The sequence below is a fragment of the Leptopilina boulardi genome, unplaced genomic scaffold, assembly GCF_019393585.1.
Source record: "Leptopilina boulardi isolate dan_hultmark-lab unplaced genomic scaffold, ZJU_Lbou_2.1 LbouV2_310, whole genome shotgun sequence".
NCBI classification, from domain to species: domain Eukaryota; kingdom Metazoa; phylum Arthropoda; class Insecta; order Hymenoptera; family Figitidae; genus Leptopilina; species Leptopilina boulardi.
Genome location: NW_026137875.1, coordinates 6137801 through 6165263, shown reverse-complemented (window position 1 = coordinate 6165263; position 27463 = coordinate 6137801). Strand labels below are relative to the sequence as shown.

The window sequence follows — 27463 nt, the reverse complement described above, 5'->3', positions numbered from 1 at the left end:
ACAAACAAAATACTCCATCCTTCTTCCATAGTCCAAAAAAAAAGTCTGTCCTCGTTATCCCCAACTGGTTAACAACCTAAAGGGTAAAACTGGAAGGGACGTTGACCACGTGACTCTAAGCGCCGATTAATCATGCACATAATCACTTCTAATAAGACTTGACAAAAGTCACATCTCCTGAATGTTGAACGAAAGAAAGAAGGCAAAGAGGAAACGAGACAAATCTATACGAGAAGAGAGAGACAACCACTTGTCTCACAATAACGTTATCTCTCGCTATACACCTTATATTCTATATTCATTTTAATTCCCAGGGAATTGGTGGTTTAAAGATTCACTTCGTTACAAATTTGTTGAGTAGTCCATTATTCACCGATTTATACAGTATTTATAAAACTTAAAATTTGGGGTTTTAATAAAAAAAAAGAAAAGAAAACGAAAAAATTAAATGTTTTTTTGTTTAATTGACTTTTAAGAGAAATATTTCAAGAAACATGCGTCGTGGCTACATTTTTCTTTGGTGTATTGTGAAGTCTTAGAATATCAGACTCTTTTAAGTAATAAAATATCATTTACTCTTATGCTAGAATTTTTTTTTTGTTTCTTTTTTTTTTAGTAAAAGTTGATCCTGCAAGTACTTGGCGATAACTTTTTAAGTATCGCTTTTTTTGCAAGTATAAACGTTTAAGTACAGAGAGCAACTATTCGTAAAGTTTTTTTTTTTTTTCAAAGTTCTTTCAGAATATATGTTATAGGATAGCGATAATAATTCTGTGAATATGCAGCTAAAATAAAATCAATCTTTTTTTGCACTTAGGAGTCAAGGCAAAGTTCCTATTATTAGCTCATTAACAATATTTAGATAACACTACTAAATTTCACGAATTTATCTATTCTCTCTTTCAAATTCTACTTTTTTTTTTTTCTTTGAAAAATAATTAAACTTTATTTATTTTCTCTCTCTTCTCTCTTTTGAAAATATCGACTATTGTCGATGAAAAAACTAAAACAATTAATTATTAGGAACTATTCATTATAAACTTTCAAAATGCTGAAGTATTTACAATGGCGTTTTTAGTGAATTAACTGAGAATATATGAATGTAAGAAAAAAAAAATCGAAATTAAAAAACAAAATAGTTTTCTTTTCTTTAAAAAATAAAAAAACATAATCTTGGAATGGCAAATAGCAACACTTATAAACTTATGATTAATTTTCTGAATAACTTATTCGTCAAGGCATTTGATCTCTATTTCCAACAGTGAAACTCTCTTCTTGACTGTGACCACCAAAATCGCCAATAGAATGACGTTCAGTTTTTTTACCTGTATTTTTAGGAGAACTCGTTTGTCTCTTTGACGTTGTAAATTTTTCATCTAAACTACTTTTATTCATTGATTTTAATCCTCTTTCTCTACTTCTTGTACTCTCTGGTGAACTATCGGCTCGTGTTACATCACTGTAACTTAAATCTGTACTCGAATGATTTCGATTCTCCTTTGAAACAATCGATTGTTTTGTTCGTTCCAGACTTGTTATTTTAAGGGTGTGTAAATTTGAGAATGGCTGAAATTCATTTCAAAAAAAATTTAGTAATTTAAAAAATTAATAATATAACAGGATTGTCACAAAATTTTCATTCTAATTTTCCCTGACATTTTTGAATTTTATTCTTTTTTATCAAATGCGTGAATTCTATTTTTAAAAAATCGTAATAAATGGAAATTCAATCAAATGAAAATTATATTAAACATTGACATTCTTAAAAAAAAAAAAAAAATCAAATAGAATTTTCAAAAGTTTTAATTAAATTCTTTTTAAAAATTCAATTATTTTCAAAGCTCTCAATCAATTTTTACGAAATTTCAATTACTTACAATTATTTTAATTCAATATATTTAAAAATTCAATTAAAAAAAAAATTTTATTTGTTATCATTTAAAAAAAAAATTTAATTATTTCATAATTATGAAAAAAATTCTTCGAAAATTGAATTATGTTTGAAATTTTTAGTTAAAAATCTTTTAAAAATAGAAAAAATCAAAACTTTTAATTGTAACTCTTTCAATATTAATTTATTTCTATTAAATTCACATAATTTTGTTATTTACAAAAAAAGTTAACTAAATTAAACTTCAATTGACTTGATTCTTTTTAATCAATTACCAATTTAAAATTATTGCTTTTAACACATTATTTTTAATTTTTATAAAATTTATGTATTTATAAAAAAATTATATAATAAATTTTACTCTTGAAAGTTTGTGTGAATTAAAATTAGAAATAGAATTGAAAAAATAATTCTATTTTAATTTTTCGTTTTTGAAAACGTTGCAGACTTCAGGCTCATATAAATTTCTCAAAAATTTCATTATATTATTTAAAACTTTGATTGCAGCTCTTCCAGACAACAATTATTTCAAAAATATCAAAATTAAATTTGTACAAAAAATTTGTACCTACAAAGTTTTTTAAACTTTTAAATATTATCCAAATTTTCAATTGAAAATCTTTTAAAATTTAATTATGAACAAAAAATTTATCAATCAAGAGAATTTAAAGAATTATTTGAAAAATAAGAAAAAACATAAGAATTTTATAAAAATAAAGAAATTATTAAATTTAAAGTAATATACTAGTGCGGAAAAAGGGAAAATTGAGAATTTCTAACTAGTTTGTAAAAGTCAATAAATATATAAATTTTATGAATTGCCAAAAAAAAAGAAAATTTGAGGGAAATATCGCTTTAAAAATGAAAAATTTTAATAATAAAAAGATTTAACAAAATAAAAAGTATTAGAAAAAAAAACGAAAAAAAATTTTTAAATTGTTCGAGTTTTGAAAAAATTAAAATTTATGATAAAAAATCGAGATCTTTGTAAAAATAAATAAATGTTAGGAATTTTCAAAAATATTTTTTTATTGCATGAAATTTTTTTGCAACAACAAACCAAATTAGTTCTATATTAACAATCTGATTGTCAAGTACTTTTAATATTTTAAGAAAAAAATATCCCTTTAGAACATTTTCAAAAATTGAAGATTTTTGTTATAAAATTCCAGAAATTTTAATGTTTTTTAAGGTTCAAAAAAATATTTAAGGACTTTTCAAGGATTTTAAGGTCCGTTGGACACTATTTGTAATTAATTAAAAAAATTTTCAATAAAAGTTTCTAAAATTTAATTAAAATTTTTTTAAAAAAATTTAGGAGTAGGGTAAGTGTACCAATTGTCGATGGTTGTAATTTTCTTTTTCTGATAAATAGTATATTGTAGAAAATTTAAAAACAAAAATAATTTATAAATTAACCCTGTATTTCCAATTACATATTCATCCCATTTATCCCCCCCCAAATTTTATATCAATGGCACTATAATAATTATTCTCTTATAATTATTATAATTCACTGCTGTGAAATTTACTCGATTCGCCATTTTTAAATTCAAATTTTTAAGTACATTTACTCCTGATAAGCCAAAAGTTTTAAACGTTCATATAAACGAAATTTTTTTTTGCAACTTCTTCAAGTACGAATTTTATTACAAAATATTGTTCAAAATATCTAAAAAGAAGTTATTAATTTAATAATTATTTAATTTACTGTTTTATTTAACATAATCATCATAATTTTTAATAATTTATAGATTGAAAAAAATGTTTCGTTTATATGAACGTTCAAAACTTTCGGTTAATTACTCCTGAGAAAAAAAAATATCAAAGTCACATGTTGTCTAAAATCATCGACAATTGCTGCACCTATTCTATGAATTTACAAAAAATTTCCATTTAAAATTGCATGAAATTCAATTATTTCTAAAAATATAACGTGTTAATATTCAAATATTCAATTATTTTGATACATTTTTAAAAAATTTGTACGCATTTGTGTGCTAATAATTGTAAAAAATTTAAATTAATTTAAATTAATCGATAAATTCTCAAATTTGCCTGACAATAAAATTTTTCCTGATTTGTGGCTACCCTGTTTTATATTAAATTGATATCAATATTTAGAAAGAAAAAAAAAATATTAACATACCACATGAGATGGAGAATTAGAATCAAATAAATCATCCGAGTGTGTGGATCGCGGTGAACCATGAACTTGAGCTGTGGTTAATATTTTTTCACTTTCTATACTGTGTTGTAGTTCAGATGCTTTTTCCATTCGTGTACAATTATTTTTCCAATTACTTTTCAAAAGTTTAGCTCGCACATCATTAATTTGTTCCTCTAATCTAGAAATTTCCTCATCAGATTGACAAACTTTCGTTATCATTTCATGTAAATAATCCTCAGCTTGTTTTTCAATAGTTGTCACCATATCGACACTCGATGTATTGCTTGGATTTAATCTGAAAATAGAGAATAAATAATTAACAAACAAAAAAAAAAAAAAGAAATTAAACAAAAATTAATATTCATACTTTAGATCTTCGACGAGTTTTGTAAAACAATCAGTCTCTTTGAACCTTCTAACTGGCACAGATTTATAATCAGATCCATCGAGACACGCGACATCATCACCTAAATTAATTATTCTCACTGGAACTGGACGATATGAACTTAAAATTGAAAATAATTTTTTTTATTACAGCTTTAATGTAAAAATTGTTCATTAATAATTTTTATTAATAATAATAAAAATTTCAAAGAACTTACTCACGACAATATTGAAGACAAACGTGTCTAAATTTATGTGTACCTAAATGCTTCGTTGTGGAAGCATTTAAAAGAAACATTATAAAATGTTCTTCACAAGAACGTGTTAAATTCCAAAAATGTGTTGCAAGCTCTTTGTGTAATATTTTATCTTTCATCGTTGGTTGTAAGAAATTGTGACGTCGAAATCGAAACCATCCAACAACACGTTTCTCCTTATTTTTTATGAAGGCTTCCAATTTCTCAGGACTGATTCGTCCGATTCCATCTTTAATAACATCTTTCGAACAAACCGTAATTGTATCAATATCTGAAAGTGCGAAACAAAAATATCAATATTTCTTTTATTATATAAATAATTTAATAAATTCAATCAAAAATAAATAATATAGTCGATGAAGTTCACAACGTTTATAATCAACGATTGAGAAGAAAAAATTATTATTTTTGATTTACAAAAATTTTTTGCAACGTTTTTTTGATAAATAATTTTTTTAGAAAAAGATTTGTCGGCTAAAAAATTACGATGCTGAAGTACACAACGTTTATGGTTAACGATTATAGAAGTCAATTTTTATTTAACACGGAAAATTATAAAATTGTTTACTCAAATAAAATATTTTTTAAAATAATTTGATGATTAATAAAAACTACAAGAAATATTTTTTAGGCAAAAAATTATTTCTTTAAAAATCGTTTATCATAAACGTTGCGTACTTCAGTTTCGTAAAATTAGTTATTATTTTTTGAGTAAAAAATATATTTCTTTGAATCGTTTATCATAAACATTGTGAACTTCACAAACGTAATTTTTTCCTAAAAAAAAGAGGACAAAAAATAAAAAATATTACAAATAAGTGTTTAAAGTTATAATAACAATATATTCATACTAAAATATAATTTCTTACAATTTTTGAATTTTTTGATAGAAAGTAACTTTAAATTAAATATAATTAAATTTTTCAATTTTTATTCTTATTGGTAGTAAATTAGTTAACTTAAACAAATTTATCGACACTCCTCTTTTTTATGAACAAAATTCGAAATATTTACAAAAAAAAAATTTACATTTTTTATCAAAAAAGGGGAAAAAATCATCGAAAAAAAAGATGAAAAGGGAACTAACTAACAATAATAGATATTTTAAATAAATTAAAGTATAAATGTAGTTTGAAATTTTGAATACTAACAATAGAAACACAAGAGAATTTGTGAATTTTTATAAAATATAAACTTACTGATGTGATGCTCAGTACGTTCCACTTGTCTTTCACAGTCTGTCACTTTTTTAATAACAAAAGTAAATACATTGCCAAGAAGAAGTCCTATCTGTAATCATTTATCATTATAATTATTGATATACACATATACATATACAAAAAATAAGAGAAATATGTCACATACACAAAATCCATAAAATCATTATAGGTTAGACGCAGAGAGGTTATGTTCGACAAATATATACAGTCATTTAATACGAGAAAAATAATAAAAAAAAAAAAAAAATTAGATATTTAGATATATATGGAAACATAGAATTAAATGAGAAAAATTATAATAATTACCTGATCACCAGTACTTCGAGCATTTTCGTACAAAAGTAGAGAAAGTGCTGGACCAGAAATAGTAACGAGTACACTACCTTCCGCCATGTTGACAACTGCATTAACCTGCATTATACATTTACATACAACGATATACATATATGTATATGATACTTACACAGTAACACAATTTCATTGCATATATCACCGCAGTAGTAAAAATAATAAAGGCGCGAATCTTAAATTGGATTTATCGTTAAATTAATTGCGAGTGGGACGAGTATAATATTTGCTTTATGTTCCATTAAATTAGGAAATAAAGAAATTACGCGAAATCGTTAAGACGCAGAAATATAATTATTATTATTATGCGTTTCTGTTTTCAAGAGAATTCTCAAAAGTGAGAACAATTATTATTTGCAATTATGTGATAATAATAATAATAATAATAATAATAATAATAATAATAATAAAATGTTATTTCTGAAAAATAAAAATAGTAATAATAATAATAATAAAAGGAACAAAAATTAAAATAATAATTAAAATACCTATAGTTTATAAATTTTTCATCAATTTTACAGGTGATAAAATTTTTATTGCTGCAAATAATTTTTGTTTAAAAAATAATATTTTGATTGCAAAAAAAAAAAAAAAATTTCTAATATTTTTTAGTTATCTATATATAAAATAAATTTTTTTTGTAAAATTTGATCATTTTAGAATTTTTATTTTCTTTTTAAATGAAAAATGTTTAAACTTCTGTTCGAATTACTATATATGTTTGGAATGATGAAAAAAAGTATAAAAGAAAAAATGGTCGACGAAAAATAATAAAAATAATTTATTTATTTAGGTATTAATTAATAATAATTTATTTATTAATTAATTAATAATAATTAATTAATAGTGTTAAATTTTTTAGAAAATGTATTATTTTGAAAAAATTGTAATTTTTTAAAATTCATACATTGTTTACAAATTATATGAGGAAAAAAAGAAAAATAATTAGAAATAAAAAAAAAATAAAATAGGTAAACGAGTAATATTGCGATAGATTAAAATTTCACTGATTTCTCCCCTTAAATTATAAATGAACGTTTTGACAAATATTGGTGAATTTTTTTTTTTAAAACTGAAAAGAAAATTTTATAATATAATGTTTTTTCGAAATATTATTTCAACATTTTAATTTATGAAAAACAAAATTTGTATTTTAGAAACGAATTAAAAATGATAGGTTTTTAAGTATATAACAAAAAAAAAATTTAATTTTTTTATTTTTTAAAATAATTAAAAAAATTTATAATAATAAATATAAATTGTGAGTTTATCACTTCGTCCTTGGTCGTTTTTAATATACAGTAAAATATGTTTTAAGATAACAATCACTTCAATTTAATGAAAAATAAAAAAAATAAACAATTCTTTTTTACGTTTAGAAAATTTTTTTATTTATTTATTATTTTCTGAAATTTATTAATATTATATTAATTTTATTATAAAATATATTGCTTTCTGCATGGGAAATGTAAAAGGCCGAAAGGTCATACATATGAAATCAATAAATCCATCTATCTATTGCTTTCTGCATTCAAAAAAAAATTAATAATTTATTAAATGTTTAATGTCCTTTTTTTATTTTTCATTGCTACAGTAATTTTTAACAAATTTATAGACCAAAAAAATTATTTCGTTCATTTAAACGTTCAAAATTTAGCCATACATAAATTTTTTTCATCCATTAAAAAAACTTCGATTGTGTAAATTTTTTAATTAATCATTTATTTGGTTAATCAAAAATTTGCTTCTTGCAACTTTGGTTCTCCAAAACTTTAATTATTGTAATCAATAACAAAAAAATAATTATTTTGAAAATTTTAATATAGCATAGAAGTAATTTAAGTAAATAGTTTTTTTTTAATTAAAAAATTTTAATGACAGAAAAACTAAATTAATAATTTTTTTGAAATTAGAAAATTTGAATGGCATAGAAATAAAATAAATAAACATTTTTTTTCGAAAATTAAGAGCATTTTTTTTCATAAAAATCATTAATTAGAATTTTCATTTTAAAGAATTTTATTAGAAATAATTACTTTTTAGACGAATTTTCATTTTTCGAATTATCATTTAAGAGGAATTTCTTTCTATACGAATTTTTACATAACAAAATTTTTAGCTACCAAATTTTTGTTTTTGGCAGAATTTTTATCTTATAGTCATTTAATTTACATGACTTTTTATTTAATTTTCATTTTAATGTAAATTTAATTTAATTTAATTTTAATTTAACAGAATTTTCATTCAATTAAATTTTATCTGATTCAAATTTTTAAATGACAGAAATTACAATTCACCAAATTTAAATTTGTCCCAATTTTTATTTGTACAAATTTTTAATTGTATACGAATTTTTAAGACGCTGAATTTTCATTTGTCCGAAATTAAAAATGTCCGAACAAACAATCGACATAATGAATGATTTTGGCTAAATTTTTTAAATTGACCAATTAGAAATTATCAATAGAAAATCGTGATTGATCAATTTTTGAAAATTGCGCCATAATTTTTCTGTTGATTATTTATGTTTGGACATTTGTAATTTCGGACAAATAAAAATTCGCCGTCTTAAAAATTCGTGCAAAATAAAAATTCGGACAATTTAAAATTCGGTGAATTGAAATTTCTGTCGTTCAAATAAAATAAAAATTCTGCCCAAGAAAAATTCGTTAACTAAAAATTTTGTTATGTAAAAATTAATATAAAAAAAAAATATGTCAAATTTTATTTTGAAAATTAAAAAAATAGCTAAAAAAAATTATTTCTAATAAAATATAATTGAAAATAAAAATTCTAATTAATTAATTTTATGGAAAATTAAAGCGCTCTCTTAAATTAAGGTGAATTACGTTTAAAAAAATGAACTTAAAAATTTTTATACAATTTTTTTTTAAATAAATAAAATAATATGTTCAAAATAAATGAATAAAAAAAAGTATTGTTCCTCATTAGTTATTTTAATGTTTTTATCGTAAAGTTCAAACGAAATAAATATTACGTCTTGAAATTTATAACGATGATGGATGAAGATGAAAATGATCAAAGAAATGAATGATTGACAAAATGGGAAAAATAAAACGAACGTACGTTCGTAGGTAGGTTTTAACATACACGATTATAAACTTTGCTCACCCAAAAATACCTGGCAGACATACTACATTAGACTCGTATATTTCTAGCCAGTAAGATATAGGATTAGTTGTCGGTCGTGTGATGTAAGCATAGTGTGTTTAGTAATCGCAAGAGAACTCATCAACAAGGTGTCCAAGATACCTTTTTCTACAGCTTTCTTAAAATTGTTCTTTTGAAATATTCTTTCCACTCCTCCTCCTCCTTCCCAACTCCCTCAAAAAAAAAGAAAAGAAAAAAAAAATCATCGAAATTTTCGATAATGGAAAGTGAGGACTGGAACTATCTTGCCGAGAAATGGGAGAACATAGCAGAACCGGTGAGTCAAGCAAAAATTTTCTATATTCCAATCAACTTCATATAGCGAAGAATAATAACCCTGACATCATTATTTAATTAAAATTTTGACGATCATCAAATTTTATCAATTACCCCAGTCATTATTTAATTGTGAAAATATTTTTTATATTTTAATGAGAGAAAATTTCAATTTTATTAATTATTAATAAATTATATTATTCTCTCTAAATCTGAATTACTAAAATAGTTTACAAATTTGAATTAGTGACTCACTTTTTGTTTTTCAATTAGTAAAATTTTACTATAATTATTAGTAACTTTTACTAAAAATTAGTAATATTTAACTAATAATCGATTATTTGATTATTATCAAATAAATGTTTACTAGAACCAAATAATTTTTGACACAAAATAATTGAATTAAATAAATTGTATTTGTTTCAAATACAGAAATATTATTGATTCAAATAGAATTCAATTATTTTGTGTCAAAAATTATTTGGTTCAAGTAAATATTTATTTGATAATAGTCAAGTAATCGATTATTTGAATCGAATAAATTTTTTTTTTTTTCAGTGTAAAAGTTAATTAATAAAAATATAATATTTTTATGAAAATATTCTTATACAATTTTTAATAATTCATTTTAAGATTAAAATATTAATGTAAATATTAAAATAATTTAATATATATATAACAGTAATAGTTACTGATGATGCGGAAACTGTCATTTTTTTTTTTAATACAATGTATAAGGAACTGTTGACATTATGTTTAAAAAGCTATTTAAGAAACATGCCACTCTTCCTATTTATTAATATAACGAAACAGCTTCCGCGGAACATAAGCGTTGTCTCTACTTTCGATGATCTTGATTCACTGATACGTCACGAAGGTCATGGTCAAAATATGTTACATATATATAAAATATACATAAATGAATCACAGTAACGTGTCAAGAGAAAAATAAAGCAAAGTTCATTTATAAGAGTTAGTGTATGGTCAGTTATCACAAAAAAATATAGTAATAAAAAAATAATAAGTTAAAGAATTTTAATGACAATCAGTATTATAATATATATATATATGGTATTAAATCTCGAAGACTTTATGTGATTTGCAAAAAAATTATTAATATTTTTTCAACTTTTTTTTTTTCATTTTACTCTGTTTACTATATCCAGTTTATAGGGGATATAACAGTGCTGATAATTATTTAATTGTCCAGCCAATATAGAAAATGGAGAAAAAAAAGTATGATCTCATTTTTTATGCTTTCATTAATAAAATGATGATTATATTATCAATATTTTCTTAAATAAAAATAAATAAATTTTTTTTTTTAATTTAAATTCTATAGAAAATTATTAACAATTTATTACTCATGAAAATCCATCTATTAATTAAATAAATTAACAAGTAAAAAAAAAATCCACCCACATAGCACGACTTCTTGCTGTAAGGTTACTGTAAGGATATCTGTAGGGTTTGTAAGGTTACCGTGTAAGCCTACATGTAAACTTGAGGTCATCTTAAAACTTCCGCCATTACAGTAAGCTTACACAGTAAAGCTAAGGTAAGCTTACACAGTAAGGTCGTGATAAGTTTACATGGTAAGGTTGTGGTAAGCTTACACGGTAAGGTTGTTGTAAGTTTCCCACAAGGTTACTGTAAGGTTGCTGTAAGGTTGCTGTAAGGTCACTGTAAACAGAGAATGTTATTAATAAATCAATTTTATTAATATTTATGCGCAGTAGTTTTCTATAGCATATACGGCTGCGCAGTAAATTTTATTTAACAAACCCTATTAGGGTTCATCAAGTACTTTACCAAATATATAATTTTTTATAAAAAAAAATTTATAATATAATATATATTATAATATAATTATTTTTAATATATTTTCATATTACTCTATGTTTACAGTAACCTTACAGTAACCTTACAGTAACCTTACAGCAACCTTACGGGAAGCTTACAACAACCTTACCGTGTAAGCTTACCACAACCTTACCATGTAAACTTACCACGACCTTACTGTGTAAGCTGACCTTAGCTTTACTGTGTAAGCTTACTGTAATGTCGGAAGTTATAAGATAACCTCAAGTTTACATGTAGGCTTACACGGTAACCTTACAAACCCTACAGATATCCTTACAGTAACCACACAGGAAGAAGTCGTGCTATGTGGGGAAAAATAATAAAATTGAAGAATCTAACATTCTAAATAATAATAATAATAATAATGATTATTATTAGTTTTTTTAAATAAATAATATTACATAAATAATTATATAGTGAATTGATAACTTATTACTATTTTTATATGAATGATGATGCTTTTTTTTAAATAGAATTAACGCATCGAATAATAATAATAAAAATAATACTTTTAATAATTAATAATAAAATAATTCCCCCAATGAAACATTTTAAATAATTACAGTAATTAAAAAATGTTCTGCGCACTCTATTAAATTTTTTTCTGTGATAGAAATACATTTTTTCACAATAAGAACACGTGCTAATTGAAAAAGTTGAAGATACATCACACATAATATATTTATAGTTAAGGGTATATATGTTTCAGCCACGTGACAATTTCACGTGGGCAATATTGTAATGAATTTCTAATAATTAGTGTCATTAAGGGCGTAATTACGAAATAATGACGTTAAGTTATAATAAAAATAATAATATGATAATTATTATTATAATTTATTTATTTTCATAAATTCTACGGGATAATAATAATAATAAAAAATAATAACAATAATCTCTTTTTAATTTTTCTGAAATGCAATATGTTTTCTATGAATTCTTTAGCCAAAACTAATAAATTTATTTAAACTATATACTATATAAACACAAACAAATATATATATTTTTACTATAAACATATAAAAAAAACATCCGGTTTCATTCAAAAACACACGTGCCCAATATTTTCGTAGTAAAAAATCGTAAAGTTATATTTATAAATAAACATAAAAATACATAAATAATTTAATTGACAAAATATAAAGAAGAATAAGTCATATCATTTATATGATAAATGTTGAAAAATTAATGGAGAATGATACATTATATACTTCCTTAAAAAATGCATCAATTAAAAAAAAAATTTTTTAACCCTTAACTGGCACAACGGGTCTGCTGGACCCAACGTATTCAAACGTGTATTGTACAGCCGGTATTGAATATTTTTGCACAAAAATTTAATCTGAGGTAGCTTATGATGTGTTTTTTAAAATTTCATTAGTTTTACAGGGATTAATTTAATTTAAGTTAGTTAAAAAAAATTGTCAAAAATATAAACGAAAAATTGCGTGTTTTTACATAAAAATTCATGAGTTATTTAAATTTTAATAATATGACTTAAAAATTTAAGGTTATGATATATTATTGTTTATAAGGAAAAAATTACCACAACAGCAGGACTTGCAAAAAAGGTGTTTATTTTGCCGAATAAAATGTGACTTTTTAGGTTAAAATTAAAAATTTATAATTATTAATGTTTGAAGCTAATTTATTCTTTTGTATCGAATTAGTTGTATGAAAAAACTTAGAAAATTACTAAGAATATGTCAAACTAATATAGTAAAATATAAAAAAATATTCAAAAGCTACACATTCAATTAATTTGAGCTTGAAAAAATGCTCGGGTCTACTGGACCCATGGTGCCAGTTAAGGGTAAATTGTCTGTTTTTACGCGAAATTTTCGAAAATTCGATGCAAAAAATTTTGGAAAAATAATTCACTATATTTGTTTGCAAATTATGAATTAAAATTTTATTTTTTAAAACTGTATGTAGCATTCATGAGCATTCAAAAAAAGAAATCATTAAAATGCTGAAATTTTGAAAAATTCATATTTCGTAAACGACTTGATAAAAAAAAATTGAAAAAAAAATCATGAAATCTAGTCTCAATTAAAGTTTTAAAATTTGAATGAGTCTAACAAATTAATGACACTATAAATGTAATAATATCTTACAAAATAAATATAATAGAAAAATAATTTTTTAATTAAAAAAAAATTATACATAAAAAAAAAGAATGAAACAATAGCCTATATAACGGCACGATTATGTTCAACCTATATAAATGCGTTATCAAATCATTAATTTTCATTTCTTTTGCTAGATGTATAATGACAAATCTTAATAATTTTCAATCATTTTTTTAAATTATTGGTAAGACGTGATAAAATATAAGAATTGCATTTCCATAAACATATTATATATTGAAAAGTGGGTTTCATATTTGATAGCATATCTTTGACCAATGAAATGCTTCAAAAGCACACTGGGTCATTCTCGTTATGATTTCTTCATAAATATTCAGCTTTAAAAGAATTTATTCGCAATTCTTTACCATAATCTGTTTTAAGAGCAGGACTTACAAATCATTAGAAAAAAAATAATTTTACACGCAACTCTATATATATGTAATATTTTCTAATTTTGATATAGAAAAAAAAAATTATTGTGCCCAAAAAAAAAAAAAAAATTCTAAATATTTAGAGGTGAAAGTGTTTTCGTGATTTAATTGCAAAAAACAAAAATGGAAGTCAAATTATTGTGTTGCCTCAAAAATTACTATCATCAACTTCCAAAATTAAATGAAAAAAATCATATTCTGTCGGTGAAATCTCAGGTATACTTTTTTCAATTATTTAATATTTAATTCTTTTTATTCGTAATTTTTTATTTACTCTTCCTGCGCATAAAGCAAGAATCAAGTCTATAATTTATTTATTTTTATTATTTATTATATTTATTATTAATATAATTTTTTATTATTATTATAATATTAATTAGATAAGATTTATTTCATTGATGCTATACATATTATATTTTACATGCTTTAATATTTTATTTTTACTTATTTCACAACTTTTACAATATTAATTATTATTGTATAATTTAGTGAAAGAAAAAATGTAAATTAATACAATTTAGTCTAATTAAATAATATTAATAAGGCCCAAGATACTTTAAGGCCAGGTCCAAGTGAGGCAGCGCCATTTACATTGAAACTAAAATTTTGGAAAATTTTCAACAGCCTTTTCTTGAAAACAAGATGGTAAAATGCTTTTTCCTTTATGGATAATTGATTATTGGCAAGATATACACCAGCTAAAACTTTTTTTGAGTTAAAATAATAACAAAAATTTCATGTTAATAAATTAAATATGAGCACTTTTTTCACAAAAACTGTAACAGTACTTTCTCAGAAATTACAATCAAAAATGCAATTTCCATTTGGAAAATTAATAAACGCTAAAAAATACACGACCTAAGATTTACCAATCACGAAATTAAAAAAAAAAAATTTTATTAAATATTTAACATATTGATACTGCTTTACTGATTGTGACAGCCCTTTGGTAGATTATGTATTTCAGGTGGTTAGCAACAGCGCCAATCTCCTCCTTTCGGCAAAACTGCGAAACGTCTGGTGACATATATAACCTGCCAAACGGCTGTCATAATGAGTAAAATATGTTATGTTAAAATACTTTTTTTTGTTATTTTCGTGATTGGTAAATCTTAGGTCGTGTATTTTTTTAGTGTTTATTAATTTTCCAAATGGAAATTGCATTTTTGATTGTAATTTCTGAGAAAGTACTGTTACAGTTTTTGTGAAAAAAGTGCTCATATTTAATTTACTGACATGAAATTTTTTTTATTATTTTAACTCAAAAAAAGTTTTAGCTGGTGTATATCTTGCGAATAATCAATTATCCATAAAGGAAAAAGCATTTTACCTTCTTGTTCACAGAAAACTAAAAGGTATTAAAATAAGCTGCAACACTTCTTATTTTAATCAAATGTTTCTTATTTTAATCCATTTTGGTATTAAAATAAGTAAAAATGGATTAAAATAAGAAGCGTTGCAGCTTATTTTAATACCTTTCAATTTTCTGTGTTTTCAAGAAAAGGCTGTTGAAAATTTTCCAAAATTTTAGTTTCAATGTAGATGACGCTGCCTCACTTGGACCTGGCCTTAAATCAGTTTTTAAATTAACAATGTTCAACAGTCTTTGAAATTCGTTGACAAAGAGAGACCTCTAATTATCGCCCTATAAAAACGGCGTTGAACGTGAAAATGATAAACATTGATTTTAAAACACTATTTTCTCGAATTATGGACAGTTCTTATAAAATCGGCCAACGTACCAAGATTTCTTATCTTATAAATTTCCTAAATCCGAAAGATTTTTCCAATCCATGCAAAAACGTGATCGAAAAATTGGAAATAGGAAAGTAATAATATAATGACTCTGCTGCGACTTTGTGCTTCCTGCATGCTTCTGCCATCTAATGGCGGTAGGACGTAATAAAGCTAAAATTATATTACATACTTTCCTATTTCCAATTTTACGATCGCGCGTTTTTGCATGGATTTGAAAAATCTTTCGAATTTAGAGAATTTATTAGATAAGAAATCTCGATACGTTGGCCGATTGCATAAAAAGTGTCTATAATTCGAGAAAAAAGTGTTTTAAAATCAATGTTTATCATTTTTACGTTCAGTACCGTTTTTATAGGGCGATAATTAAATGCCAAAGAATTTCAGAGATCGTTGAACACTCTTAACTTGAATATGTGAAATTAATAATGTTACTTATTGAGGTTATGTTGTACCCTTTGTAAAATTATAATTTACTTATTTTTAATTTTCTTACATAAAAATGAGACATTTATATATGTACATATAAAATCAAAGTAAGGAAAATTTTTTTTTCCTTATTGGGAAATGAATTTTCGTATAATAATTATTTTTAATTATTCAAATACCCCGGTTGACAATACATGTGTTTTTAAACTATTTTCTTGACTTTAATCTTTGTTAATAGTACAAAAAAAAAACATTTAGCAATTCACAAATGAACTCCAACTGTCCTTGAACTTGACCTTTTCATTGGAAATTATCTTTCTCCCGTTCATTTATTACTTCATTGCACGAACCTTCCTCTAAATCTTGTAAGTTCTAGTTTTCTAAGCTTTCTTTTAAAGCTGATAAACGATAATACAAACATTAAAAAAAATATATGTAAATTTTTTTTTTAAATAAATATAACTGGAATTTTTATTAGATTACAAATTAAAAAATTATCAATTATTTTTATGCATTGAGAATTATTATTATTATTAATTAATAATGTGATAATAATATAAAATAATTATTTTTAAAAAAAAATTATTAATAATAATATAAAATATAGTAATTAATAATGAAATAATTAAATGGATTCATAAAAATTAACATTTTTTTTTTAACAAAAAACACACGACATTGTCAAGTAAAGGAAAATATATCCATAACCTTCAAGTGTAATAAAGTTAAAAAAAGAAACTTGCAAAATTTTGCTTTTATCCATACAATAGAAAAATGTGGTAAATATATATATATATATATTTCTTAAATTTGTATATTTATAAAATCAACAAATTTTGTTTTTATTTTTTATTTTACATACAAATTATTTAAAGATAAAAATTATGAAATTTTTCAACTAACCCAAAATTACTTGCAAAAAATTATATTATGTAAGTGTGGATAACTAATAATTTATTACATAATCTTTTTTTTTAATAATAATGTCTTGAAAACAAATTTAATGATAGTTTGGTTTTTTTTACAGTCAGTGAAGATTTTATTGTCAGAAAGTCAAATTTTGAGAAAATGTCTACAATTCCACCTAAGGCAAAAAACATTAACATTAATTTTTCATTTAAAATCAATTAAATTTACATATATATATACATGATTCACTTTTCTTAATTAATAATTTTTTTTCATTACGATAATAATAATAATTTTTCTTAGTAATTTGCAAATAATTACATATATCATATATATAAATGAAAATGAAAGTTTTTATTCCAATTAAATTATATAGAAAAATATTTCAATTTTTAAAAATGATAAAATAACTGTTATTTCCATATTAACGGATTTTCAACATTCTCCCTCGATTTTGTGACACCCCAAATTTTATGTTGAAAAAACTAGTAATTCCAGTAAAAACCGGAAATTCTGGTTTATTTCAACGAAAATTTCGATTCCTATATTAGGGAAAAAAAGTGTTAAATGAGCTTGATAGGAATTTCAATTCAAAAATTTTTTTTTCTCTATGAATCATATGAATTATTAAAATAATTAATTAAATTGAATGATTTATGAAATAATTGAGTATACGTATATAATCAATTTTTATCAAAGAAGCAGATTTTGCAAGTTCATCATTTTTAAAGTAAAGTACATATATATATATTGTGCAGGCCATGTATTGCACTTGTAGATAATAAGTTTTATTCTAAAAAAAAATGTTTGTATTGATGATAAGACAGTTAACTAATCATGAAATGTAGTCATCAGAAAAAAAATTAATGTAATCTTTGACGTCACCTGCTCTTACAAAGTCACATTGAATACTGAAATAATACACGGCAGTCACATTACGTATTTGTGGAGTGATATTGACCTAGCAACAAACGCACGCGCACAAAAAATTCATTGTAAAATATTTAAAAAGTGTTATTCCACAAGAATGAAATTAACTAATTTTGCACCTAATTAAAAATTTTTCCTAAAATGAGATTATATCGGAAAAAGAAAATAGAAAAATACGTTTTTATTAATTATTCCATATAAAAATTATCGAAAGCAAAAATTATAATTGAATAAAAATACATATATATATATTACATGGAGTGCTCTATATAATTATTTTAGTTTTTATTTCCCATTTCAAAAAAAAATATTTAAATTAAATCAATTTTTTTAACTAGGGTCAGTTGGGGTAAATGGGGAGAAGAGGTTTTGGAGCTTAATTTACAGTTTTGAGTATTGCCAAGCTTTTATCTTGACAATTGTCAGCAAGATAAAAAAAGTTATCTCTCAATGCATAAAAACTTGAAAATCAAAGTCAAACTGTTTCAGTATTTTGTTGAGCATTATTCAAAGAAAACAGACTTAAAAATCATACCAAATTTTTTTCTTATTCCTTATGACTTCTATAACAGAAATTTACTTGAATTTTTGATTTTTGTTAATTTGGTTAATAATGACAAGCTGCCCCCATTTACCCTGAGTTTTCAAATTGTTGGGGTAAATTAGCTTGTCATTATTAACCAAATTAACAAAAATCAAAAATTCAAGTGAATTTCTGTTATGGGAGTCATAAGGAAGAAGAAAAAAATTTGGTATGATTTTTAAGTCTGTTTTTTTTCAAATGCAAGACAAAATACTGAAATAAAAAAAAATAAACAAATTTCAATTGGTTCAACTATTATATATCTACTACAAATTTTTTTCAAGTTTTTTCATCCCTTAATACAGTAATATACTTAACACGGAAAAAATTAATTCAGTATATTTTACAAAACTGTGACGGAGTAGCGGATACAGCTCTTTACGAAACAGAGTTTTGTAAAATGTGATGAATATTTTCGGATAAACTACACAAATTTCATTGTTTATACTGAATATTTCTGAAGTTTATCCTGAATATTTAGTGACATTTTACAACACTCAGTTTCGTAAAGAGCTGTATCCGCTACTTCGTGATAGTCCTGTAAAATCTACTGAATTAATTTTTTCCGTGAAGGAAACATTTTTCTTAAGTCAGGTCCAAGTGAGGCAGCGCCATCTACATTGATACTAAAATTTTGGAAAATTTTCAACAGCCTTTTCTTGAAAACAAGATGGTAAAATGCTTTTTCCTTTATGGATAATTGATTATTGGCAAGATATACACCAGCTAAAACTTTTTTTGAGTTAAAATAATAACAAAAATTTCATGTCAATAAATTAAATATGAGCACTTTTTTCACAAAAACTGTAACAGTACTTTCTCAGAAATTACAATCAAAAATGCAATTTCCATTTGGAAAATTAATAAACGCTAAAAAATACACGACCTAAGATTTACCAATCACGAAATTAACAAAAAAAAATTTTATTAAATATTTAACATATTGATACTGCTTTACTGATTGTGACAGCCCTTTGGTAGATTATGTATTTCAGGTGGTTAGCAACAGCGCCAATCTCCTCCTTTGGGCAAAACTGCGAAACGTCTGGTGACATATATAACCTGCCAAACGGCTGTCCTAATGAGTAAAATATGTTATGTTAAAATACTTTTTTTTTTGTTATTTTCGTGATTGGTAAATCTTAGGTCGTGTATTTTTTAGCGTTTATTAATTTTCCAAATGGAAATTGCATTTTTGATTGTAATTTCTGAGAAAGTACTGTTACAGTTTTTGTGAAAAAAGTGCTCATATTTAATTTATTGACATGAAATTTTTTTTATTATTTTAACTCAAAAAAAGTTTTAGCTGGTGTATATCTTGCCAATAATCAATTATCCATAAAGGAAAAACGATTTTACCTTCTTGTTTTCAAGAAAAGGCTGTTGAAAATTTTCCAAAATTTTAGTATCATTGTAGATGGCGCTGCCTCACTTGGACCTGGCCTTAAAACTTTCTTAGAAACTATGCTGTCCCCATTTACCCCAAATTTAATGAAATTTTCTAAATTTTGGGGTAAATGCTGACAGTCAGTTTCATGCGTTTAAAGCTTATCTAAATTTTTTTATGCTGCATAAAATTAATCCTGGGAACGTAAATAACAAACTTAAAAAAAAATAAATCGGCAAATATTACCTTTTAAAGGAAGAAACTTACGTAATTTGTGAAAAATAGCGATTTTGTCCCCATTTACCCTAACTGACCCTATATATTAATTTCGAGATTAATTTTATCTTTTTATCACATTAATAATTTCTAGAGTGCATCAAAAGAAATTTCCATAGAAGAACACACACACCCAAAAAAAAGTAATCTTATACTTAGAGGAAAATTCCTCTTCTAATATCCTCTAAATATTTCCTCTTAAAACAAGATTATTCAATTGAAATGTAGAATATTTTTATTCTTCATTTTAATGGAAGAATGACAAAAGGATTCCTTTTGTATTTTCCTCTTTAATTAAGATTTTCCGTTTTAAATTTAGAAGATTTAAAAAAAGGAAACGGAAAAAAATAATGTAATCGTTTGATCCCTTTCCCTGGGTATGATAGTTGTGAAGTTGTTTTTTAACCTTTCAGTTTTAATATTTCTGGTAAAATGTCAACAAAAAGGACAAAAAAATGGATTTGCTTTATTAAAAATACAGAAAATATAGTTAAATTCAAATTAAATGAATATTTTTAACGCTATTTTTAGATTTAAAAAAATTTGGATATTTCTTGTGAAATTTTACTACTCAGGTAAATAGAAATACTATAACCCCATTTTTGAATCTTTCGAATTTTTTAAATCTTTTTATTTACTTTTTTAAAAAAGTTTTAAAACGTTAAATAATTTCATATATGAAATTTTTTTCTGTCCTATAAAAAATGTTAACTTTTAAACATATCATCATGTTTTAAAATTATTTTTGCGCTGAAAATCTCGTTGATCATTACAACTGATTAATGAAAACTTATTTTTTGTATTTTAATTATCAATATAAAATGTTGATAATTAACCAAAAACATGACATTGTTAATGTTATATTAAAAAACAATTTTTATTATTATATTGAAATGAACTATTATAATTTTACTTAATTTTAATTTAAAAATGTATTTTCTGCAAAGATTTTATTATTTGATTGAAATTATAATTATTTTATTGATGGCTTTGACATTAAAAACAATTTTACGAGGTTTGGATGTCGACATTTAATTTAAGAGGAAAATCCTCTTAAATGAAGAATAATAATTTTGATACCAAAATTAAGAGGAAAATATGCATTTATTTTAGAGGAATCCTCTAGATTGAAAATTACTTTTTTTAGGGTGGCAGATCAAATTTATAGTCTGAAAATGATTTTATTTATTGCAGATAAATATCACTAAAAGTAAATTTACAATTTAATATCGTGGATTTAATTAAAGCTTTTCTCGGTATTTTTCAAATTTCCTATAATTTCTGAGAAGATGCACTGAAAAAAATTCTTTTATTTAAATAATCGATTACTCGGGTAATATTATTATTATTATCATCACACTGAAAAAAAATTTATTTGATTCAAATAATCGATTAATACTATCAAATAAATATAGGTATACTTAAACTAAATAATTTCTGTATTTAAAACAAATACCAATTAAATAAAAATTATTTGGTTCAAGTAAATATTTATTTTGATAATTCTCAAGCAAGTAAATGATTATTTGAATCAGATAATTTTTTTTTAGTGTATTATTATTATTATTATTATTATTATTATAGAATAATTTTTTAATTTTATATCAAATAATTTTTTTTATAAGTGAATTAAATTATATTTGTATTAAATATAGAAATTATTGATTCGAATACAGTTTATTTGATTTAATTAAAAATTATATTTGGTCCAAGTATAAATATGTCAAGTATTAAATTTTTTTTTTCAGTTATGTATACGCTCTCTAAATTTAAATAAGTAAATTTTTTTAACTAATTTGAATTTACTGACTCAATTTTTTGCTCCTGTAAAAAAAATTTTTTTTTACTTTTATAATTAGTTAAATTTTACTCATTTAAAAGCAAAAAATGAGTTACTTATCAAAATTAGTTAAAATTTTTATTAATTCAGATTTAGAGAGCGGAAAAAAAAGAAATTTAAAATTTTATAAAAGTATTTTCAAATTTTGTAAAAGTATTTTGAAGTCTGTGAAAAATATGGTAAAAAGCGAAATTTTAATATAAGAAATTTTAATAATTTTCAATAAACTTTATGAAATTTACAAGACGTATTTGATTAATTACTAAATGATAATAAATTTCATTAAATTCTGTAAGTTTATAAAAAAATTTTCTATAGATTAAAATTTCTTATTATGAAAATTATCCGTTTTTAACATATTTTCCACGACTTGAAAATATACTTTTATAAAATTTCTTATTTATTTTCATTCCGTGTAAATATATGAATGATGATAATCCAAAAGTTAAATATGAAAATCCCTCTGAATATAAAATTAAAAATGATATGAAATTAAATTCAAATTATAATTTCCTTATACAGAGGAAATTTAAAGAAGATTAAAAAAATCAAATAAAAATGAATATGACTAAGAAATATATAATTATATCAAAGATAAATAATTTTTTAAATTGAAACAAATAAATATTTATTTGATCAAAATAAATCTGAGACAGATAAATTTCTTTTCTAAATGTATAAAAAATTGTTTTTTTTTTTTTTTTTTTAATAACTTATAGATGAAAGTTCAAATGTCCAGAAAAATCTGGTTAATTTTGTCCCATCATTCTTATAATATTTACGTAATAAATTTTCATAATAATAATAATATAAACGAAAATACTTTTATCATAGATATTATAGTTCATTTAACCCTTTACGACACTACAGCAATAAATTTTTTAATAATTTAAAAAAAAAAGTTGAAAGTTGCTTCCAATAGGGTGGAAAATAAAAGAGATGATGCTATAACGACGTAATAAATATGACGTACTGTAATTACGATTAAAAATGCGTCGTTGACGTTTTATAGAAAATTATTAAGTGTAAATAATAGGAAAAAGTAGGAAAAAAAAGTTTGAGCAAAAGTTTTATAGGAAACTTTTAATTTAACCTTGAACTTAATACAGATTAAACATTAATTGAACATGCATTAAGTATTTATTTAATCAGATCTTAATGATGATTTATTAAAGAATTGGATATTTGATAAAAAAAAAAAAAAAAATTTGTTTCTTCGAAGTAAATATTTTCTTTAACATTAATAACACAAAAAATAAAATAAGTAAATGATCAACACAAAAAATAGAACACATGAATATTTCTCATTTATGGGAATTTTTTGTGATGTCTATAATTAAAAATTATCGAATTATTAAATTAAATTGTATAACAATTTTTCTAATATATCGAATTTTCAAATATACTTAATACAATTTCCATTTAACAAAATTTTCATAAAAAAATAATTTCCACTTTATCTAATTTATGTCCACCAAAATTTACATAAAAATTAATGTTTATTTAACAAAATTGTTATTTTATCGAATTTCTATTTATCCGAATAGTATTCATTTGGCAGTACTTTCATATAAATAAAATAAAAAAACAGTATTTTTTGACCATTTTACAATTTCTTTTTATTTTTTAAAAAATTGAAATTTTCTCGAAATATTTACAATTAAATTTACGATAAAAATTATAAGAGAAGTTTAAATTTTAATTTTTCAAGAATTTCGAGTTCAATTAAAAAAAATTAAGAACTAAGTAATAGTTTTTTTTTCAATTTTTCATAATATATTGTAATTTTAAATATTCAATAATGTTGGAAAATAAATTTTCACCTCTAAACAACATAAATTTGTATAGGTTAAAATTTCACTGGTCCCTCCCCTTAAATAGAAATTCTATTAAATCATAATGTGGTTAAAAATAAATTTGCTTATTATTATTATTATTATTATTATTATTATTATTATTATTATAATTATTTTATTTTTAAAAATATTTTTATTTTTTGATCAATTTTTTCCTCGTATATATTTATACATAAAATTACAAAAAATTTTAATTTAAATCATTTTTCCTAATTAATATAAAACCTAATTTTCCTCATTAAATAAAATAAAACTCATTATATAAAGAATATATTAATCATTCTAAAATAACTAGGCAACACATTTTTTTTAACTATTTTTGACTTCGTATTATTTCCTTTCGTTTTCTCCCCACGTCTACACTCGTTGTCACTATTCGCGAATCGTGTGGTTATTTTAGTTACATTCTTAAAATGAACCACATACTGTTTTTATCGTTTTAAGCGTATAGACACGTGGTTACTTTTAGGATATAGTTGAAAACGTTATAAACTGAGTGTGCTTTCTAGTGTTATTATATCGATTGTGTTTTATTAGAAAATTACAAAAATATGAAGTGCCCAACAACAAAAATGCTTGTAAGTTTCTAAATCAGGCAGAAAATTAAAAAAAAAAATTCTTACATCATATTGAATAGAAAATTTAAACTCGTTATATTTTAATTTAAATTATAATTAACCTATAATTATAATAAATGATATTAACGTTATTTTTTAAATATTTTATTTTATAAATAAAAAAAAATAATTTTCCACTCACGAAAACGATTCATTTATTAAAACAGAAATCTTTCGTAAAATTCACAACGTTTATGATCAGTGATTGAAAAAAAAAATATTTTTCACTCGAAGAATAGCAATTATAATTTTGTGTCTACAAATTTTTCTTCCAATCTCAAGAAACGTTGCAAAAAAAATTTTAAGACAAAAATTATATAATAATAAAATCCTTGGTCTGTCCTTCTGTCCTGACATGAAGTTGGCCTTTTCTGATTTCACGTGTTTTTTTGAATAGTAATCTTATGACGTGTCAAATTTTGACAATTCTTTTTCTCATTTTTGCCAAAGTTGTATAATTGTGTTTACAAATTTCGGAATAAGTTTCTTTAAAATTCCAAATTCGAAAATTCAATTCACGAAGCTGAAGTACACAACGTTTACCAACGAAATTTTTTTTAAAGTTGTATATTGATTCAAAAATTGTATACACATACAAAAAATTTATGATGAGAAAAAAGATGCGCCAGGAAATTTCGTACAAGATATAGTAATTTGAAAAAAATTTATTTTTAAAAATTAATTTTTAAGGTACCAGGGGCCAACGAATACCTATTAAATATTAATTATAAAAACACAAGCCTCGAATCAACTTAAAGACACAAAAAGTCGTTTTAGTCGATTTATATTCCAAAAAAAAGTGGATTTGTTTTTTATTTTAACAAAAATATTTTACAGATTTTTAAATAAAAAATTTTTTTTTAATAATAATCCTTTTCGAAGGGTTAAAGTTGAAATTTTTAGAAATAATTAAATTTCAAAAGATATTGTTAATTTTCAAACAATTATTAAATTTTACAGAACTAAAAATAATTTATCAAACAATTTTTGGAAAACATTTTTTAAATTTAATTGAATTTTCAAAGATTTAAAATTGAGATTTTTGAAATTAATTGAAACTTTAAGTGATTTTTAATTAAAATTTTAGATGATTTCACTAAAAATTTATTATAAAATAAGGACAAAATACAATAATTTGAAAATCATTTTTAATTGAAAAATGGTTTCAGATAGTTGAAATTTCAAAGAATATTATTAAAATAGTTAAAAATAATTGAATTTCCTTAGAGTTATAATTCAAATTATTAAATTTCAAAAAAAAAATTTTCGTTGGAAAATTTTAGAAATAATTAAATTATAGATGCTTTAAAATTCAAATTATTGAAAATTCAATTAATTTTGAATTCAAATTTTTGAGAATAATTAAATTTTATTTAATTTTAAATTTGGAAAATAATTGAATTTCAGTTCATTTTGAATTGAAAATTTTAGGAAATAATTGAATTTTAATTCAAATTTTGGATAATAATTTAATTGAAGTTCATTTTTGATTGAAAATTTGGATAATTAATTTGGAATAGAAATTTTAGAAAATAATTGAATTTTATTTCATTTTAAATTGAAAACTTGGTAAATAATTAAATTTTAAATTGAAAATTTTTGATAATTATTGAATTTTTAATTGATTTTGAATTAAAATTTCGGGTTATAATTGAATTTTAGTTTATTTTGAATTGAAATTTTTAAAAAATAATGCTATTTTATAGTGATATATATTTTTTTAAATTATAAACAATTGTTAAATTTCATAAAAATTTTAATTGAAAAATAATTTTGATATAATTGAATTTGTGATGTATTTCATTAAAATTATTAAAAATAATTAATTTAGTGAAGAATCATTTTAGTTCAAAATTTGTTAAATAATTGAATTGAAGAAGATCTGAAGAAGAACTGAAGAAGATCTACATTTTATACTAAAAAAATGTATTTTATTTAAATTTTTTTTCAAATGTAAAAAAAAATGTCGCATTTTATTAAAATAAGTCGATAAAAGTCGTATTTTTGAAAAAAGTCAGAAAAAGTCGTATAATCCGAGGCCTGTAAACATATAATTTTCATTATTATCATTTAATATGTAATAATATTCTAATAAATTAAATTATTATTGATAATATTAATCTTTAATTTCTTTATAACAAACAATTAAATACCCAATTTGGCGCGCTTGCGCGCATTTAATTTTGCTAGTTTATAATAATTTTCATAATAAATAATTTTTTCTTCTATACATCGTTGATCATAAACATTGTGAATTACACCGACGTAAAATTTTTTAAAATTTCTGAATGACTGGGTCTTACTTATATTATTTATGTTAAATTATTTATCATCGATTCGCAATAATGACCAATTTAGAACAACTCATACAATTAAAATAGGATGTAAATTATTTTAAAAATAAAACTTATTTGCATTTGCAATATACGACAACTAAAATGTAAAATAAAAATATATAATTCAACTTTTTAACAATTTATGTTTAATTAATTTAGAAAATTAATTACAAAAATTAATTCATTAATTGAAAAAAAAAAATGATTAAATGATGAACTTTATATTTTGCGCTAATTTATACAAAAACAATGTCATCGACCTTATTATTTTCTCGTGAGATGAAAATACTTTCTTTAAAAAAATGTATAAATATATCCACGAGTTAAATGACCTGATGCAATTTTTTTTAAATAAACTCGAAATCTTAAAAATTTATTCCGTGCATTGATAATTAATTTTCA

At 22.4% G+C, this 27463-nt stretch overlaps 2 protein-coding genes across 3 annotated transcripts in view; one reads left to right on the top strand and one right to left on the bottom strand.

The window, feature by feature from the left end:
- Positions 1–444: 444 nt before the first annotated feature.
- On the bottom strand, positions 445–6354 carry LOC127283593 (BRISC complex subunit FAM175B-like). Its single transcript, XM_051308570.1, has 6 exons — positions 6229–6354; positions 5902–5992; positions 4664–4973; positions 4429–4566; positions 4041–4356; positions 445–1566 (listed from the first exon to the last, which is right to left on the bottom strand). Exons 1-6 carry the CDS (start codon positions 6337–6339, stop codon positions 1234–1236), a joined length of 1299 nt encoding a protein of 432 aa, XP_051164527.1. The 5' UTR covers positions 6340–6354; the 3' UTR covers positions 445–1233.
- A 3134-nt stretch (positions 6355–9488) lies between these two features.
- LOC127283590 (hexokinase type 2) overlaps positions 9489–27463 on the top strand; it is a 66643-nt gene continuing 48668 nt past the window's right edge. The window contains exon 1 of one of the 2 annotated variants that reach the window (XM_051308563.1): positions 9489–9718. In XM_051308563.1, the coding sequence (XP_051164520.1) occupies positions 9662–9718 (57 nt within the window). In that variant the 5' untranslated portion in view covers positions 9489–9661. Of the gene's footprint in view, positions 9719–24644; positions 24687–27463 lie in introns of those variants that run through there. The other variant, XM_051308565.1, reaches the window with a different exon arrangement.